The sequence below is a fragment of the Schistocerca nitens genome, chromosome 2 (genome assembly GCF_023898315.1).
Source record: "Schistocerca nitens isolate TAMUIC-IGC-003100 chromosome 2, iqSchNite1.1, whole genome shotgun sequence".
NCBI lineage: Eukaryota > Metazoa > Arthropoda > Insecta > Orthoptera > Acrididae > Schistocerca > Schistocerca nitens.
The window spans coordinates 58,752,896-58,771,700 of NC_064615.1; the positions used below are offsets into that span (position 1 = coordinate 58,752,896).

Sequence of the window (18,805 nt, forward strand, 5' to 3'; positions counted from 1 at the left end):
GGTGCGGTCCCCTACGGCACTGCGTAGGATCCTACGGTCTTGGCGTGCATCCGTGCGTCGCTGCGGTCCGGTCCCAGGTCGACGGGCACGTGCACCTTCGGCCGACCACTGGCGACAACATCGATGTACTGTGGAGACCTCACGCCCCACGTGTTGAGCAATTCGGCGGTACGTCCACCCGGCCTCCCGCATGCCCACTATACGCCCTCGCTCAAAGTCCGTCAACTGCACATACGGTTCACGTCCACGCTGTCGCGGCATGCTACCAGTGTTAAAGACTGCGATGGAGCTCCGTATGCCACGGCAAACTGGCTGACACTGACGGCGGCGGTGCACAAATGCTGCGCAGCTAGCGCCATTCGACGGCCAACACCGCGGTTCCTGGTGTGTCCGCTGTGCCGTGCGTGTGATCATTGCTTGTACAGCCCTCTCGCAGTGTCCGGAGCAAGTATGGTGGGTCTGACACACCGGTGTCAATGTGTTCTTTTTTCCATTTCCAGGAGTGTATTTGAAACGAGACTCGTCCGACCAGAAAACATGTTTCCAGTCATCAACAGTGCAACGTCGTTGTTGACGGGCCCAGGCGAGGCGTGAAGCTTTGTGTTGCGCAGTCATCAAAGGTACACGAGTGGGCGTTTGGCTGCGAAAGCCCATATCGATGATGTTTTGTTGAGTAGTTCGCACGCAGACGCTTGCTGAAATCTGCAGTAGTTTGCGGAATGGTTGCACTTCTCTTACAGAGAACGGTTCTCTTCAGTCGTCGATGGTCCCGTTCTTGCAGGATCTTTTACCGGCCGCAGCGATGTTGGAGATTTGATGATTTACCGGATTGCTGATATTCATGGTATACTCGTGAAATGGTCGTATGGAAAAATCCTCACTTCATCGCTGCCCCGGAGATCTCTCGTGTACCGACTATTATACCGCGTTCAAACTCAATTTAGTCTTGATAACCTGCCATTGTAACAGCCGTAACCGATCTAACAACTGTGCGAGACACTTGTTGTCGTATATAGGCGTTGCCAACCGGAGAGCCGTATTCTGCCTGTTTACATATCTCCGTATTTGAATACGCATGCCTGTACCAGTTTCTTTGCCGTTTCAGTGTATATTGTGATCAAGACGAAGAGTTTTCTTGATAAGTATATAAAAGAGCAGTCAAATACTGGAAGTGTTATTTAGATTGAGTATTTTATCCGTTTTCAGCAACTCTAGTTGTATGTATCAAAATAATGACCAACCAGCTGCATAATAGAAATTTTATTTTCTTATCCGGTTTAGGGCAACAATAAGATGTTGACCACAGCAGTATGGCTCAAATGGCTCTGAGCACTATGGGACTCAACATCTGTGGTCATAATTCCCCTAGAACTTAGAACTACTTAAACCTAACTAACCTAAGGACATCACACACATCCATGCCCGAGGCAGGATTCAAACCTGCGACCGTAGCGGTCGCGCGGTTCCGGACTGAGCGCCTAGAACCGCTAGACCACCGCGGCCGGCTCACAGCAGTATGCTCCATACATGTTACTGTGGAGATGGGCAAATAATGGGCTATTTATAACCTTCTGAAGAAGGAAACTATTGACCTGAAACTGGTTTAGGAAATAAAATTTCTTTTATGGATGTGGTTGGTGATTATTTCGATATACATTTAGATGGAGATAATAGTTTAACATATTGCACCTCTTGGATAAATTCTAATAGCAGTAGACAATAAAACATTTGACGATACTGCCCCTGAAACTCTAATCTCATGAATCTCCTTTGCAGGTAATATTTGGAATAATGTAAATTAAGTACTTTACTTATCCTCTTTCGGTCTACTGATTCTCCTACTGAGTGTCACTTCCTTTACACTGTTAACAGACTTTTAATGGCAGTTTCTCTAATCGACAGTGTTCCCCTCTTTCGTGATCTTTTAAACTTTCTGACAGCGTACTTAGAACTTTTCAATACTTTCCACTTTTCTGAGCTTCTTAAAAAATTCCCTCTCAAAGGATTTTTGCTGTCGACAGGCAAATTCTTATTGCTTCGCAGCAAACTTAATGTAGAAGGCACGGCTCGAGGTACGTTGTTCGTAGTATATTGCTTCAGATTCAGTGGTGGGATCAAAACCCTGACTGGAATCACAGTACTGCGAGGCTCTCGGCAGTAGTGTGAGAGTTATGGATATTTAAACTTGTCGAGCCGGTCTAGGGAGGAAGGGATGCTAATTCACCAACAAATGTTTTCTGAATCATTGGTGGCAATCCTATGTCTCTTAAAACGGGGAGTGAGCCTATGTTTCGTAGCGAAGGCGCACATCACAGTTCGCCTGGAGATCGTAAACGGCGACGGCAATGGACGTTGCTTTCGAGACTTGCGGTAAGATGAAAAGAACAAAATTCAGTACTACTGCAGTAATTTGGCGCAGATGAGTGGAACTGTCTGCAACAATTATGTGTTTCGCGAAAAATAATTTCAAAATAACTGCAAACAACAGAGAGTGCTTAGTAACTGCAACTCTAACTGCCAAACACTTTACGCAAGTTAATGTATCTGTAACATTTTTTTTTCAGCTCATGCAAAAGGATAATTCGACGCTAATCGTTCAATAAAATTTACATTAAAAATTTGTTAACTGGGCTTCATAACGAATTTTATAAATTTTAAGAACTAAAGCTGTTCTCTTGCTGAGTAGACACTGGGAAAAACGGAAACATATCCATCAAGCCTCAGTGGTGGATGGAGTATGTGCTTCAGCGTCTTTTGCCTTTAAATGGAAAAAGATAACAACCCATAGCTCAAAGGTTTACCTTTGATCTCAGCCCTGCAGTTGGAAGTATTTGACCTCACATCGAAACCACCCATAACACGAAAGTTACTGGATTTATAGATGGGTACAATGTTGCTGTTTTTAGAGGGCAATTCCTTGGGAACATAATTTAGCGCTTTTATCGTGAGTAACTTTGCTCACTCGTATATCAGAATATGTAATATCTCTGACTGATAAAAAGACCAATTTTATTTACGTATTCTATTAAATTCACACTTATTTCGGGCCCTGCGGTGACAGCCTTCAATTGTTGTAGGCTTTACGTTTCATAAAAAATTAAAATAAATTGTAAACTCTTGAAAATAAAAGATAACCTGCACAACTACAGCTTCACGAGTCATGTGTGTTATTGGGTGATTCCTAAAAAAAAATATGTGCAAAATGCGTTCTACGGGAAACTGCAACTTTAATTCTGCCATCAGTTCAGTGTACATGATGGTAGAAAATTTTTAGAAGTTTGGAGCGCTCTTACATTTTCAGTGAACCGTGCACCTATTCAGCAGAGTACAAAGAGGGCACCTGCTCTTACGCCTTAATTATGAGAAGAGTCTAGAATACGAGGGAAAATCGAGTTAAAGGCGGTTAATTATACTTTTTTCTGACATTATGTTTATGTGTTCGAAGTAAACTTGTTGGTATTCGCGTGGTAAGTCTGTTATGGTATAAATGGTCGGTCTAGCAGAATCAATGAAGCGACAGCAGAAATAAAGTATCAAAAATCTAACTATTTTATACCATTATTATTTTTAATATCTGATATTATAATGTCGAAGAAGCAATACTGAACAATGAACGCAAATGCGTTATGTCGAGTGGAAGTTCAGTTTTTGATAGTAACTCGCTATCAGCTGAAGTTTTTTGGTAAGATATTAGTAAGAAAACGATAGCAAGAATTTAATAATAACCTGAACTGACGAATAAAGGGGAAAGTTCAATAAATAAATGCAACTGAGTGCACGGAGTCAACAAAAACAAGTCTTAACCTCACTGATATTCTCGTGTGTTGGTTGCAATGATTCAGTGAATGCCTCTATTCGCAGAGACATAACAACACTGAAGAAGAAATGAAGGAGTGGACTTCTTTTCTGAACACTGACTAAAATTGCGGAGATTATTAGTAAAATGCAGTTGTAATACGGTACCGCTGTCTCAATGAAAGACAAATTTACTAGTGAATTAACTAATTTAAAAATGTGCGAGGACCGACTGCGACAAATAGCGTACGAGTAGACCGTCCACTTTGGAAACAGAATGGAGAATATGAAAGCTCCACTGCTGATCCATTACTCCCTTAAACGTCAAATAGTCAATAGTGACCCATTCTGAGAGCTTCATCGGTCCGAAATCGTACTAAATGTTTTCTCCGAGTACCATTTTGAAGGATTAGTTCAGGAACCCGCTCATAGTGTAAATGGTTGAGAAAACATACTCGACTTCTCAGCAGCAAATAATCCCCAGAAAACAGGGAGCATTCTCACGGATGCAGGGCTTAGTGATCACAAGGTTTTTAAGACGAGACTGAATACCTTAATATCCAAACCGACCAAAAATAAACGCAAACTGTATCTACTTAAAAAGGTAGATGAAAATTCGCTGGAGCCTTCCTGAGAGACAGCCTCCGTTCCTTCTGAACTATGTAAGGGTGGACCAGGTGTGGATTAAAAAATTCAAGGAACTAGTATCGACAGCAGTGGAAAGATTCAAAATAAATAAATAAATGACAGAACTGACTCCTTATGGTGCACAAAACATGTCAGAACACTATTACAGAAGCAACGGAAGAAGCACACCAAACATTAAGAAATGCAAAATCCCCAATATTGGCGGAGTTTTACATAGCTCGAAATTTAGTTCGAACTTCAGTGCGTTATGCTTTCATAGTTTTCCATAACGAAGTACTGTCTCCAAATCTGACAGAAAATTCGATGAAATTCTGCTCGTATGTAAAGTACTCCAGCGGAAGGGCACAATCAATAGCTACACTGCGCGATAGGGACGGTAATGTTGACGGGGAAAGTGCCACTAAAGCGGAGTGGAGTCACTAAATAGGCTTTTCAGAAATTCGTTCACCAAAGAAGATGAAGTAAACATTTCAGAATTCAAATCAAGAACAGCTGCCAACATGAGAAACTTTGAAGTCTACATCCTCGGTGTAGTGAAGCAACTTACGTCACCCAATAAAAGCATGTGCTACGGGTCAAATTGTGTCAGTGAGATTCCTTTCAGAGTAAGCTGATATAATAGGCCTGTTCTTAACAATCATAGACAACGGCTCGCTCGACGAAAGATCCGTGCTTAGATACTGGATAGCTGCACAAAAAAAAAAAAAAAAAGTTCAAATGGCTCTGAGCACTATGGGACTTAACTTCGTAGGTCATCAGTCCCCTAGAACTTAGAACTACTTAAACCTAACTAACCTAAAGACATCACACACATCCATGCCCCAGGCAGGATTCGAACCTGCGACCGTAGTGGTCGCGCGGTTCCAGATTGTAGCGCCTAGAACCGCTCGGCCACACCGGCCGGCGACAGCTGCACAGATCACTAGAACACTTAAGAAAGGATGCAGAAGTAATCTGATGAATTTCAGACCCTATCACTGATGTCGATTCACAAAAGGATTTTGGAACATAGTCGGGTTAGGACATCATGAATTATTTCGATGAAAACGATATCCTGATACACAGTCACCACAGATTCAGATGAGTCGTTCTTGTCAAACAAAACTAGGCCTTTATCCTCAGGCGGTAATGAGTGCTATTGACAGGGCATCTGAAACTGATTCCATATATCAAGATTTCCGAAAGGCTTTCGATACCGTTCGTCACAAGCGGGCTCTAACCAAATTGCGTGCCTATGAAGTATCATCTCAGTTGCGCCACTCGATTCGTGATTTTTTCTCAGAAAGATCAGAGTTCATAGTAACTGTCGGAAAGTTACGGAAAGTCATCGAACAAAACGTTAGTGATACCTGGAGTTCCTCAATGAAGTGCTATAGGCCCTCTGCTGTTTCTAATGTGTACAACTAATTCAGGAGACAATCTGAGCTGAGATGATGCTGTTATTTACCGTCTAACAAAGTCATTAGAAGATCGAAACCCATTGCAAAATGATTTACACAGGATATATGTATTGCCCAACAATTGTCAGTTGATCCTAAATAATGTGAGATCATCTTCATGACTACCAAAAGAAGTCTGTTAAACTTAGGTTACACGATAAATCACACAGATCTAAAGGCTGTCAGTTCAGCTAAATGCCTAGAAATTACAATTACGGATGCTGTGGGCAAAGCAATCCAGAGACTGCCTGCCCTACGGTTGTCCCTCGTCTGCTGGAATACTGCTCCGCGGCATGGGATCGTTGCCAGATAAGATAGACGTAGGACATCGAAAAAGCTCAAAGAGGGACAGCAATAAGTGTAACAAGGGCGTTTTCCGTTGAGGCGAGATGTTTCCACGAAATTTCAATCTCCAACTTTCACATCTGAATGAAAAAATATTTTTTGATGCCCATGTACGTAAGAAGAAATGATCATTGTAATAAAATAAGAGAAATCAGAGCTCGCAAGGAGATATATAAGTGTTCGTTTTCCCTGCGCACTGTTCGAGAGTGGAACGGTAGAGAAGTAAAGTGGAAATGCTTCGGTGAACTCTCTCCAGGCACTTAAGTGTAAATTACAGAGAAGGCATGTAGATGTACTACGAGATCTAAAACACATACCGGAAACAGGAAAGAGTACGAAGTTTTCAAAAGGTTTCATTTCGCTTGAGGATAGTTTTCAACCTCATAGAGCTGGAAAAACAATCATCTACATTCAAAATCTTGAATCGGAGTTGTTAGTAAGGGGGCCTGTACCCGGGGGCAACGGGAAGGGATCACCTCCCCCTCCCCCCACCTCTCAGGGAAAGGAAAAGCCGTATTGTAGTCAGGTATGATATTAAAGTGGGTATTACACACGCTTTTAATAAAGTCTGAACTGGAAATTTTTAGTGGTTACTGAAAAGTCACAATACATATTCCAAAATATTAAAAATACTCCATATCCCTAGGCCCAGACATTCCCCCCCCCCTCCCCCCTCGTAGAAAGTATTGTATTTGTGCCCTTGGCGGATGGAGCTCCCACTGTACAGTTGCGACGTTGCCCCAAGTGATGTACACCTTTTTGGTCCGATGGTGGAGCACCGGCATGAATCCAAGGTTTCGTTGGATGACGAGCTTTTGAAGGCGATGCAAAAGAGAAGTGACAGTTTTTATTTTATTTAAACCTCTAGTTCCATAGGACCAGACCGAGAACGCAGTCTCCGATGAGTCGGCCATGAAATTGCTTCAGAAAAGTTAACTATAATTTAAAAAATTCGCTCTAACACTATCCAGACGACAAGCTTCTGAATATAGACTGATCGGTCAGAACATCAAGACCACCTACGTAATAGTCGGTATGTCCATCTTTGGCACGGATAATAACAGCAATGAGGCCTTGGTTAGTTCGCTGGAGATGTAGATGTAGATGTAGAGTGAGTTGACATCACATCTGCTGGCACAAATTTGGGGAGGGGGACGAGGTCTCGGGTTCGATTCCTCGTCCGCCACTTTTTTTTCCCTTCTGTTTCATTTACTTTTGTTATTCCACCAGTTATTCAGAAAGCTAAAAATTATTTTCTTTTTGTCCAACAACACAATTCGTGGTGGTGGGTTCAAAAATGGCTCTGAGCACTATGCGACTTAACTTCTGAGGTCATCAGTCGCCTAGAACTTAGAACTAATTAAACCTAACTAACCTAAGGACATCACACACATCCATGCCCGAGGCAGGATTCGAACCTGCGACCGTAGCGGTCGTTCGGCTCCAGACTGTAGCGCCTAGAACCGCACGGCCACTCTGGCCGGCTGTGGTGGTGGGTTTTCCATTTTTCATTGTAAAGTATATGAGGAGAAACATTGGGTTTTTAATCAGAATAACAAAGTCTATTCGGAAACATTCAATTTTTATACATATAATAATTAAAAACAAGAACCGCAGTGGTAATTATCGTCAAAACAAACAAAGCAATAATTTTTGCGACATCTTGCACAACATATAAAAGCGGGTTTTTTACAATCACAGGTCGTTTGCAATAACTCTGTACAAAAACATGCCCCATTAACATTTACGAAAGTGTTTTGAGTTTTTGATAATTTTGAGGCAAACCAGGAATATTGTATCATCTCTCGGAATATTGGTGACGATAATTGATGGTGAATTATGGAATGAATTTTTATACAATCTTCCTCGGAATTAATTTCACGATTCTCCTGTAACAATGCGCTGCAATTTTGCAAGCAACAGAAGAAAAAAAAAGTGCCGGAGGAGGAATCGAACCCGAGACCCGTGGCGTAAAGGTCCGAACGCTAACCATGTACGCCAAACGGCGTCTAGGCAATGGACTAACAGTTTATACTCATACGGCACCTAGGAAACGTTGTATCGATTTTTCTCGGGATTTTCCGAGTAGTGCGTTCTAATATTTTAACCACGTGAGGTGTAAGGGGTCCTCTTTCACCACACAAAATTTCGGACAAATCCCCGAACCGACGGTGGTGCCGTCTCCTCGTCAGACGCTGAAAACTTCCCAAGAGAATTGAGCCACTTACGCAAAGTTTATAAGGAAAACGGTTACAACAACAAACAGTGTCATCCAAGTCTCAAAGGAAGAAGACCTCTGAAGAAGACACTAAACAGGTTGAATTCTTACCGTTTTGTGGTTCGACAACAGGGAAGATTAGTCGGCTCCTGAAGAGGCACAAAATAGACAAAATCTTCAGACCTCCGGCAAAGACTCGGCAACTAATGAAATCTGTGAAAGACGATGTAGGCCTCAGGACGCCAGGAATTTACAAGATACCGTGTGGATGTAGGCAGTTCTATGTCGGCCTGACTGCTCGCACTATTGAACAGCGCCGCATAGAACATGAAAGGTGTTACCGTCTGCGCTATCCCGAGAAGTCAGCTGTAGCAGAACATGCTCTGGAAAACGGACACCGAATTGCATTCGATGAGACGTCTATTATTAAACGGACTAATAGCTTCTGGGATAGCGTGATAAACGAGGTCGTAGAGACTAGAATTTCTGACAACACCTTCAATAGAGACGGTGGATTACCGCTGAGTACAGCGTGGGATCCGGTGTTGAGGGAGTTGAAGCAAGCCGGCGGTTGCGCGGCCAACAGATTACCATATATGGCGCGGGACCGAGCACCAGTGACGTCACGAGCGACGTCACGATCGACGGCGCGGCTTTGTAAGCACGGCAATGACAACCACACCACAGTCGTCCACTTGACGATGGCTGAGGAGATCTCTACCGAAATTTCGTTGGCAGTAAACCACTTGACGCGGCTTGAAACACGAGAATGTTTTATTTCAGTCGTAGTTGCGGATATCGTAGTGTTGACATTGGCACATCCATGAGTCGTCGGCTGCGGAGGACCATCGTTAAGAGTATTCGGTGCACTGTGTGCTCGGACACACTTGTACGCTGCCCAGTGTTCAAGTACGATGTTAGTTCCGCCACAGTTCGCCACCTGTACTGTTTTATCGGTCTGCCTAACTAACGACGCCCGACATCTGTAATGAATGACGTCACGACGTCTGGACGTGATTTCACCTTAGATTCGCCATGTGTTGAAGATACTCACCACATCACTCCTCGAACATTTGACAACGCGTGCAGTTTCCGAAAGGCTCGTGCCGAACCTCCGGGCCAACACAATCTGCCCTCGGTCAAACTCAGATAGATTGCGCGCTTTCCCCGTTCTGCACATGGACAGTTTTTTTTTTCTTTATTGAATTTCAATTTCCCCCGAAGGGGGCGGGCTGGCAGCAGCTTAGTATGCCGCTCTTCAGCCTACAGACTTTGTGAGAAAGATGAAGAGAATAATAATAAAAACAGGCGATAAAATCGGAGACTTAAAGAGTAACATGGCGAAAAGAAATCTTGGAACTTAAAACAAAGAACAGAGGGATGATGATGCTAATAAAATACATACGAAGCAGACAGGTAAAACAATAGACAGACAATTAAAAAACACGGCGACAGTCTGGATTCTGTTCGCAAAAGACATAAAATTCACACCTAGCGACAGCATGGTTTCTGTTCGCAACACGAGAAAGACGAACAACACTGAATAGTCACTGGAACACTGCACTAAAAAGTTGGCAAATGTGACATACCACAGCCGAGAGCAGGTGGGGGGAAACTGGACAGATGATGGGAAAACAAAAAAAGGGGGAAAGGAGAGTAAAAGCGAAGGGGGGAACCGGGAAAGGAGCTGATGGAGGATGAGGACCCATAAGAGGGGTGGGGGGCAGCCGCGACAGGGAGTGGGGTAGGCAGAGGAGGGGAATACAAAAGGGCTTGGGGGGGGGGAGAAGGGAGGTAGGGAGAGGTTTAGCGGGGAGAAAACAGGACGGAAGGGGGGGAAGAGGGAGCCCAGGGAAAGGACAGAGGAAAGGAGGGGGAGGGAGGATCAGAGTTGATAGGAAGGATAAATGGAGGGAGAGAGGGCATCATCCGGGAGAGGGAGTTGATGGAAGCCACCTTGGGAAAGGAGATGTAGGGTGTCGAGATGGAGGGTAAGGGGGACACAATGGTGAAGACGTGGCAGGGGGCGGGGATGGGAGAGGAGAGGAGCAACCAGGGGGTGAGGGGGTTCAAGACGGTGGGAGCTGTAGAGGAGACGGATATGTTCGAGGAAGAGGAGCAGATGGGGGAAAGGAATGAGATCATAGAGGATCCGCGTGGAGGACGGGAGGCGTATACGGAAGGCGAGGCGGAGTGCATGACGCTCAAGGATCTGGTGGGACTTATAGAATTTGGGGGGCAAGGACAGTGCGCTCACTGATATTACATGCACCGTGCGTTTGTTTGACTAGCAGTCACTCGTCACGAGGTGACGTTGCGATCGCCTGGACGGTTGTGTGTCAATAGTTGGTAGGTGGTCATACCGTTCTGGCTGGTCAGTGTATGTTATCATAATTAAGAACAAAACACAGGAATTTGCTTGAAATTTTCCACGATCTCCCTGACAGAACAGACGAATGATAAATAAGAATATTCTTCCTATTAGGGGTCTGGAGTGCGAATATTATCCCTAAGATTGTTTATTTCTTGTGGTAGCTTACTGAAAATGAGTGCATCGGAATATTGTCACGAAGCTTCTTCCAGGACAGAATTATACACGTGCCGGTGAAACATATCACTTGACAGCTCGCGTGTGGTTGGCTACACTGCGATTGCGAGGTTACAATAGCTGCCACCGCACACGCCAACAACTTTGAAGTACTTTTTGTAAATGTAAGCTACAATCAACGTTTATACGTAAGTGCAAGAAAGTACGTTTTTCTAACAATGGAGAGAACGACGATGGAGACCAAGCGTTTGATAGTATATTAAACCGGGAAATAAAAACACCTGAAGTTAATGACAATATCTATGAAAAGTGGTACAAGTTGTTACAGTAATAGCTGCATGTAAAACGTCGTATAATAATTCAAATCTAAGCATACTAAATAACACGCTATCCGCACTCATAGAAAGAATTAAAGCAAAACATAATAGCCTACCTGATTGCACAGAGAAAAAGAGTTAATTCTGTATACATTGACACTGATCAATTTACGATGTCAATGGCGCAATTCCATCCAGTTCTCCTTCACTGTCATCGGAATCGGCGCCAAAACCGTTGTCTTCATCATCATCATCATCATCGTTAAGAGAAATCATTAACTGTTCAAATGGTTCAAATGGCTCTGAGCACTATGGGACTTAACATCTGTGGTCATCAGTCCCCTAGAACTCAGAACTACTTAAACCTAACTAACCTAAGGACATCACACCCATCCATGCCCGAGGCAGGATTCGAACCTGCGACCGTAGCAGTCGCGCGGTTCCGGACTGAGCGCCTAGAACCGCGAGACCACCGCGGACTGGCTCATTAACTGTTCGTTTTCATTTATAATGCCGTCTATAGTCTGTGTTTCTCTTAGCAAATTTAGCTACCTGGCCTACTTTTTTCCTCCATGAGGCAGCGTCTACCGTAGCAAGACCTTCACGTAGCAGTCTTTCCACTTCTGTTATAGTAAAAGTCTTGTTGTTACTTCTAATGTACGCCTTGACTTCACTCACAGTGATAAGGCGGTAACCTAATTACCAAGTAACCAAAAAAAATGGTTCAAATGGCTCTGAGCACTATGGGACTTAACATCTATGGTCATCAGTCCCCTAGAACTTAGAACTACTTAAACCTAACTAACCTAAGGACAGCACACAACACCCAGCCATCACGAGGCAGAGAAAATCCCTGACCCCGCCGGGAATCGAACGCGGGAACCCGACCAAGTGACCCTGTTCGCTTGCAGTTTCATCCACAACATATTTAGGCGTCACAGGCTTATTTTGTTTCACGAGCGAGTATTACAGCAGTTTCGTCATTCTCATGTCCGCAGCAGTGTCTCTCGCCTGCAACCACTGCACCATAATTTCTTTACGGTCATTAGTGGTGGGAGCTTTATCTAAAATCACGGAATGGTACGGTGGATTGTCCATCACAAAAACGGTCGGAACACTAAACTAGAGCAATACGTTTTTAAACCACTGTAGAAACCGTGGGTGGTCCATATCCTCATGATAGTCACCGGTTTTTTTTTTCGATCGATAAACTAGAAGTCCTTCAGGCACAAAGCCGTTTGAAGATCCTGTATGGGCTAAAATTATTCGTGATCCTCTTCCTGTTGGCTGATGACCGCTGTTATTCGGAGTATCATCTGTCCAGCATTTCTCAACTGATTCTCCAGCGTTGACCCAGGTTTCGTCTAACCATATGACTGTGTGTGTGTCCTTTCCTACAATTTTGTGTAAGAAAATGATACGAGCTGCAACGACATGAGCTTTTTCGAGTAACAGTTTTCATCCATCTAACTTTTTAAAACGGAGGCCAATACTTTTTAATATCATCTTAAGTGACGTTTTCCCCCCTGAGAAAAGTTCATTTTCTTTTAAAGAAATTAGCAACTTCGCTATTGTGGGGTATTCTTTCCTTTTATAGTATCCGTATATGTGCCGACGAATTGCATCGGATTGCAAAGAATCAATATCTATAATAGGACAGGGCTGCTTCTTTTTCTTGCCCAGAGTACTTAAAAACACACTGTTTCTTCTACAGGGGCTAGCTTCCACACTGTTTGTTTCACTGTCTTGTAAGTTGAAGTAGCGCCCCTTTCCTTACAACTGTTCTTTCACTGAGTCCTAGAGTTTTCGAGGTACGCTCTAAAACTTTATCGGCAGGAATCGACGCACGCCCATGAACAGAAACAAATTCTTTTTCTTGCTCGTAAAACTCACGCGTCCTCCGTAGCAATTCCACAGCCTGACTAATGGTACTCCACGGCACAACGGATTGTCGCTTGGTGAACGACATCGTTTTGGAGACATTGTTTAGCAAACAAAAACTGTAGTCGTGGCGGTAACACAGCACAACAGCAGGCGTTCGCGCACTAACATACAATGTTTACACGGAAGCTGGCAACGTGGTAGAGTCGAAGCCGGAGCCGGCTTTTGTCGGTGCTGTTATTGGTTCAGTAGACGCGGTGTCTCCCGTTCCTTACTTGTTTGTTAGTTATACTACCAACTCTACGGCGCTTGGGGAGTGACCTTGAAGTGGCATGTTTCAGCGGCCCGGGTATAGGAAGCGCATCAAGAGATGTACTACATGAATAGATGTTGCGGGACAGAATGTACAGGAATGACATTAGCTGCAATGCTGTTTAGCCAATTCAAAATGTTATGTAAAAAAAAATGCCTTTGCTTTCTGAATTGGACTCCTAAACGGGTTTCGACGACTTGCTGCAGTTAGTGCAGGGCGGTGGCAGGAATGTGGGTGCGCAGCGGGAGCGGCGCCTTACCTGGCAGGCAGCTGACCGCCTTCTCCTCGTCGGAGCACTTCTGCGTCAGCCACAGATAGTCGAACCACTTGATCACCTTCACCTGCAGGTGGCTGGGCACCCGCCGCATGCGCATGTACGTCTTCACCCCGTCCAGTTTCGCTGTGAAAACACAAGCGTTCGTCGTAAGAGCTCCTGTTAGTGCAAGTGAAACTACACTACTGGCCATTAAAATTGCGACACCACGAAGATGACGTGCTACAGACGCGAAATTTAACCGACAGGAAGAAGATGCTGTGATATGCAAATGATTAGCTTTTCAGAGCATTCACACGAGGTTGGCGCCGGTGGCGACACCTACAACGTGCTGACATGAGGAAAGTTTCCAACTGATTTCTCATACACAAACAGCAGTAGACCGGCGTTGGTGCCTGGTGAAACGTTGTTGTGATGCCTCGTGTAAGGAGGAGAAATGCGTACCATCACGTTTCCGACTTTGAAAAAGGTCGGATTGTAGCCTATCGCGATTGCGGTTTATCGTATTGCGATATTGCTGCTAGCGTTGGTCGAGATCCTGTGACTGTTAGCAGAATATGGAATCGGTGGGTTCAGGAGGATAATACGGAACGCCGTGCTGGATCCCAACGGCCGCGTATCACTAGCAGTCGAGATGACAGGCATCTTATCCGCATGGCTGCAACGGATCGTGTAGCCACGCCTCGATCCCTGAGTCAACAGATGGGGACGTTTGCAAGACAACAACCATCTGCACCAACTGTTCGACGACGTTTGCAGCAGCATAGACTATCAGCTCGGAGACCATGGCTGCGGTCACTCTTGACGCTGCATCACAGACAGGAGCGCCTGCGATGGTGTACTCAACGACGAATCTGGGTGCACGAATGACAAAACGTCATTTTTTCGGATGAATCCAGGCTCTGTTTACGGCATCATGATGGTCGCATCCGTGTTTGGCGACATCGCGGTGAACTCATATTCGAAGCGTGTATTCGTCATCGCCATACTGGCGTGCCACCCGGCGTGATGGTATCGGGTGCCATTGGTTACACGTCTCGGTCACCTCTTGTTCGCATTGACGGCACTTTGAACAGTGGACGTTACATTTCAGATGTGTTACGACCCGTGGCTCTACCCTTCATTCGATCCCTGCGAAACCCTACATTTCAGCAGGATAATGCACGACCGCATGTTGCAGGTCCTGTACGAGCCTTTCTGGATACAGAAAATGTTCGTCTGTTGCCATTGCCAGCACATTCTCCAGATCTCTCACCAATTGAAAACTTCTGGTCAATGATGGCCGAGCAACTGGCTCGACACAATACGCCAGTCACTACTCTTGATGAACTGTGGTATCGTGTTGAAGCTGCATGGGCAGCTGTACCTGTACACGCCATCCAAGCTCTGTTTTGACTCAATGCCCAGGCGTATCAAGGCCGTTATTACGGCCAGAGGTGGTTGTTCTGGGTAGTGATTTCTCAGGATCTATGCACCCAAACTGCGTGAAAATGTCATCACATGTCAGTTCCAGTATAATATATTTGTCCAATGAATACCCGTTTATCATCCTCATGTCTTCTTGGCGTAGCAATTTTAATGGCCAGTAGTGTACATAGCCCAAGTGAAACTGTATAATAGGACACAAAAAGTGGAGCATCAGTCGTAGTTCATTTGGTCTCGGGGAAATGCACGATTACAAAAATAAATATTAAAAAGTGGCTGTTCAGACCAAAAACAATAAAGTGGCGTACTGCAAGAAAGAATCGCATTGGTGACAAGAAATTTAGCTCAAGTGAAAATGAGAACATTTAACGTACATCAAAAATGAAAGAGAAAGTGTACGCAGATAGTATTTGACATGTAACAATACCCTCAACTTATAATTCAATCGGTTAAGTGGAGAAGCGATCATGTCCCAAAAAGTAAATTTTTCAGAACACACGAAAACTTAATTTACTACACAATGGGTTTAAGCATGATTTCGTGGTGTTGCTATTTAGCAGTTGGCCAAAAGGGTAACAGCATGCACCGTTACAACGCGCTTTATTCATTAAGTATGGTCAGTATTCCAGTTTTAATGTCCTGGAGGTGACCCTTTTCTTAACCTAATGGTGTTGATGAACCAAATAGTGTTCACATTCATTACATCAGTAAAAAATGTTTTATGACCATATAGGTTTTATTCATCATGTACCTAAAATACAACGACAATCAGAATACGAGTACAAAGCAGACAATGGTCGGTATGCTTCATCTTTATCTTGTCCTTGTTTCACTGACCACTAGCAGATACTGTTATAAAATGAATTCTGCTTGCCAGGTATGTATTGCAGAATTTTCCTTACATCGTCTATGTTCTTTTTTTTAACTTAGTATTAAGTAAACAGTCTTAATCGCGTTTTTTATTTATTTGATGCCTACCGGTTTCAGCCCATTTCAGGGGTCATCTTCAGGGTAAAACATTATACTTACGTAATCCACTCTTATCAGATGGTTGTCATTAGTTTTGTCTATTTCGCCTTGAAGGTGGCCCCTGGGATGGGCTGAAACCGGTCGGCACTAAACAAATAAAAAAAACCGTGATTAAGACTGTTTTCTTAATACAAAGTTAATTTTATATCAATCACTGTTACTCCACAACCATGTTGTCCAAACATCGTTCTTCTTTTTGTTGGAACAGGTCCATCATATTCTTGTCTATCTTGATATGGCTCCTTCTCTAATTCATCACACATCTAATGAGCGCTTCTGTTGATTGGATATGACCGTTTGTTATACAAAACGATGTGAGCAGATATAAGGATCTGTTATCTCCGGTAAACGTAAATCTCTACATATAAAAGGCAATGTCCTGACACACTGACTGACTCCTCATTGCCCAGCCCAAACTGCTGTGGATAGAAACTTGAAATTTGGAACAGGTGTGGGTCTTATGCTGTAGACATCGTTTAAGAAGGGGTTTTTCGAAATTCCAACTCTATGCGGAAGAAATAGGTGATGAAGGCAATTTTGAGGCTAGTTCTATGAAAATTGGTATTTGGTTTCCCGGCCAGAAATAAAGAAATATATGATTCAGCATTTTTGGAAACTTAATCCTATGTGATGAAATAGAGGGCTAAAGCTTTTTCTGAAAATATATTATTGTTAAGGAATTACTTAAGTACATTTATCTATGAACATCGTTATTTGACTTCTCGATTACATGAGAATTTTTATGAGAATATTTTATTATGAAAGCATTTTTAAAGCTAAATCTATGAAAATTTAAATCTGGCTTTTCAGTTAAAAAATAAAAAAATGCCTGTTTCACTATGTTTGGAAATTCAACACCTTTGTGGGTGAAACGGAGGATGAAATTCTTGCTGGAAATATTTCATTGTGCAAGCATTTTGGAGGTTAATGGTATGAAAATTTGTATTCGGCTTCTCTGCTAGAAGTAAAGCATACGCATGTCATTTTTTTTTTAAACTCAGTCCCTAAGGGGGTGAAATAGGCGATGAAACGTTTTATGAAAATATTTCATTGCGAAGGCATTTTTAAAGATAAATCTTTGAAAATTGATGTTTGTCTTCCAGAAAAGCAAAAATACGTGCTTCACTGTTTTTGGAAATTCAGCACCTAAGAAGTGTAATAAAGGATGAAAATTTTCAAGAAATTATTTCTTTATGTTAAAAAAAACTTGAAGCTAAATTTATGATAACTGGTATTTGACTTTTCGGTTAGATACAAAAAAATATTTATTAGGGCATGAAATGTGTTATGTCAATATCTCCACAACAACGCAAAAGATATGGTTAACAAAAACTTTGGACTCCAGCTACCAGAATTGCCTCTAGGTCTGAAGTACATTCGGAAAAATCCTTGCTTATATGAACGTAATTAGAGTGAAAAGCTTAGAAGGTCTAGCAATTAGTGAACAAGATAAAATTCGATTAAATATGAACAAAAAGAAATCTCTGCAGGCCGTACCGTCTACACAAGCGAGGCAGCGGACGCTAAGCTAAGTGAAAAATAAGCCCCCTTTTCTATCTCACCGATGTAATTAGTTTTAAGAATTCCGAAAATAAATATTTCGGGAGTATGGCGATTCAAATACGCGCCCGCCCATCGCGATTTAAGTTTTCCGTGATTTCCTTAAATTGCTGCAGGAAAATGACGGGATGGTTGCTTTGAAAGGGCACTGCCGATTACCTTCCTCATGCATAACAAAACAATCCGAGGTTATGCTCCGTCTAGTGAAGGGATTTTAAACGTTCCTTCATTTGAAACTGAAGACACGCGTTAAAAAATAACTAACCCGAATAAATCCTCCCACTATAACAACAAAATCGACAAAGACTACGCTGCTGTTCGCTGGTGAGAAGAAAGCATGTGACAGGAATGAGAGAGAAAGAGTCTATGGTTACACCGTGGCGTGCTCTAGAGAAGAAAACTACTTACCGTTCTAAGTACATCTTCACGAATGCAATTACACGAGCATTGTAACTGTGACTGACTTCATGAGAGCCAGGAGATGGGAATACGGTGTCTCACCTTTTCAGCTCACTAATAACAAGAACCCATGGTCTAGGGGCGCAGTCGCCCTTCGGTAGGCTAGCGGCACGGACGTCTTGTTTACGTCTTCGCCGCGCAGCTCACTTGCGTAGTTGTCTACATGAACCTGCCGTGTTTGCGCTTTATATTTCCTTTGAAAGAGAATCGCTTATGCCCACAGAAAATCGACACTGAATATTAGCTTTTCACGTGAATATGCTCGACCAAAAGCACTTGAAACCGAACAGTTTATCAGGGAAGAAGTGAAGATTGGTTGCAACGATCTCGTTGGCATCCACCTGTCTCTAGTGAGCAGTATGGTGTATGTGAAAGGAGTGTGTGACAAAATTCTACGTGCAACTCGAAATGAAGTACCGTCACTCCGATGGGCACAACGGTGACGTAAGTGTGGGAGATGCGGGACTTGGACTCAGGACGATCCGTACCTTTGAACTCCCTCTCAAGGTGCCTTCAGAGGTAGTGGTATCTGCATTTCGCCCATATGAAAACGT

The 18,805-nt window shown here is 43.4% G+C and overlaps 1 protein-coding gene across 1 annotated transcript in view; it reads right to left on the reverse strand.

Moving 5' to 3' along the window:
- LOC126234834 (cyclic nucleotide-gated channel rod photoreceptor subunit alpha) overlaps positions 1-18,805 on the reverse strand; it is a 1,223,148-nt gene that overhangs the window by 184,026 nt on the left and 1,020,317 nt on the right. Inside the window, exon 10 of the mRNA XM_049943575.1 lies at positions 13,764-13,904. Within this exon, the coding sequence (XP_049799532.1) occupies positions 13,764-13,904 (141 nt within the window). The remainder of the gene's footprint in view (positions 1-13,763; positions 13,905-18,805) is intronic.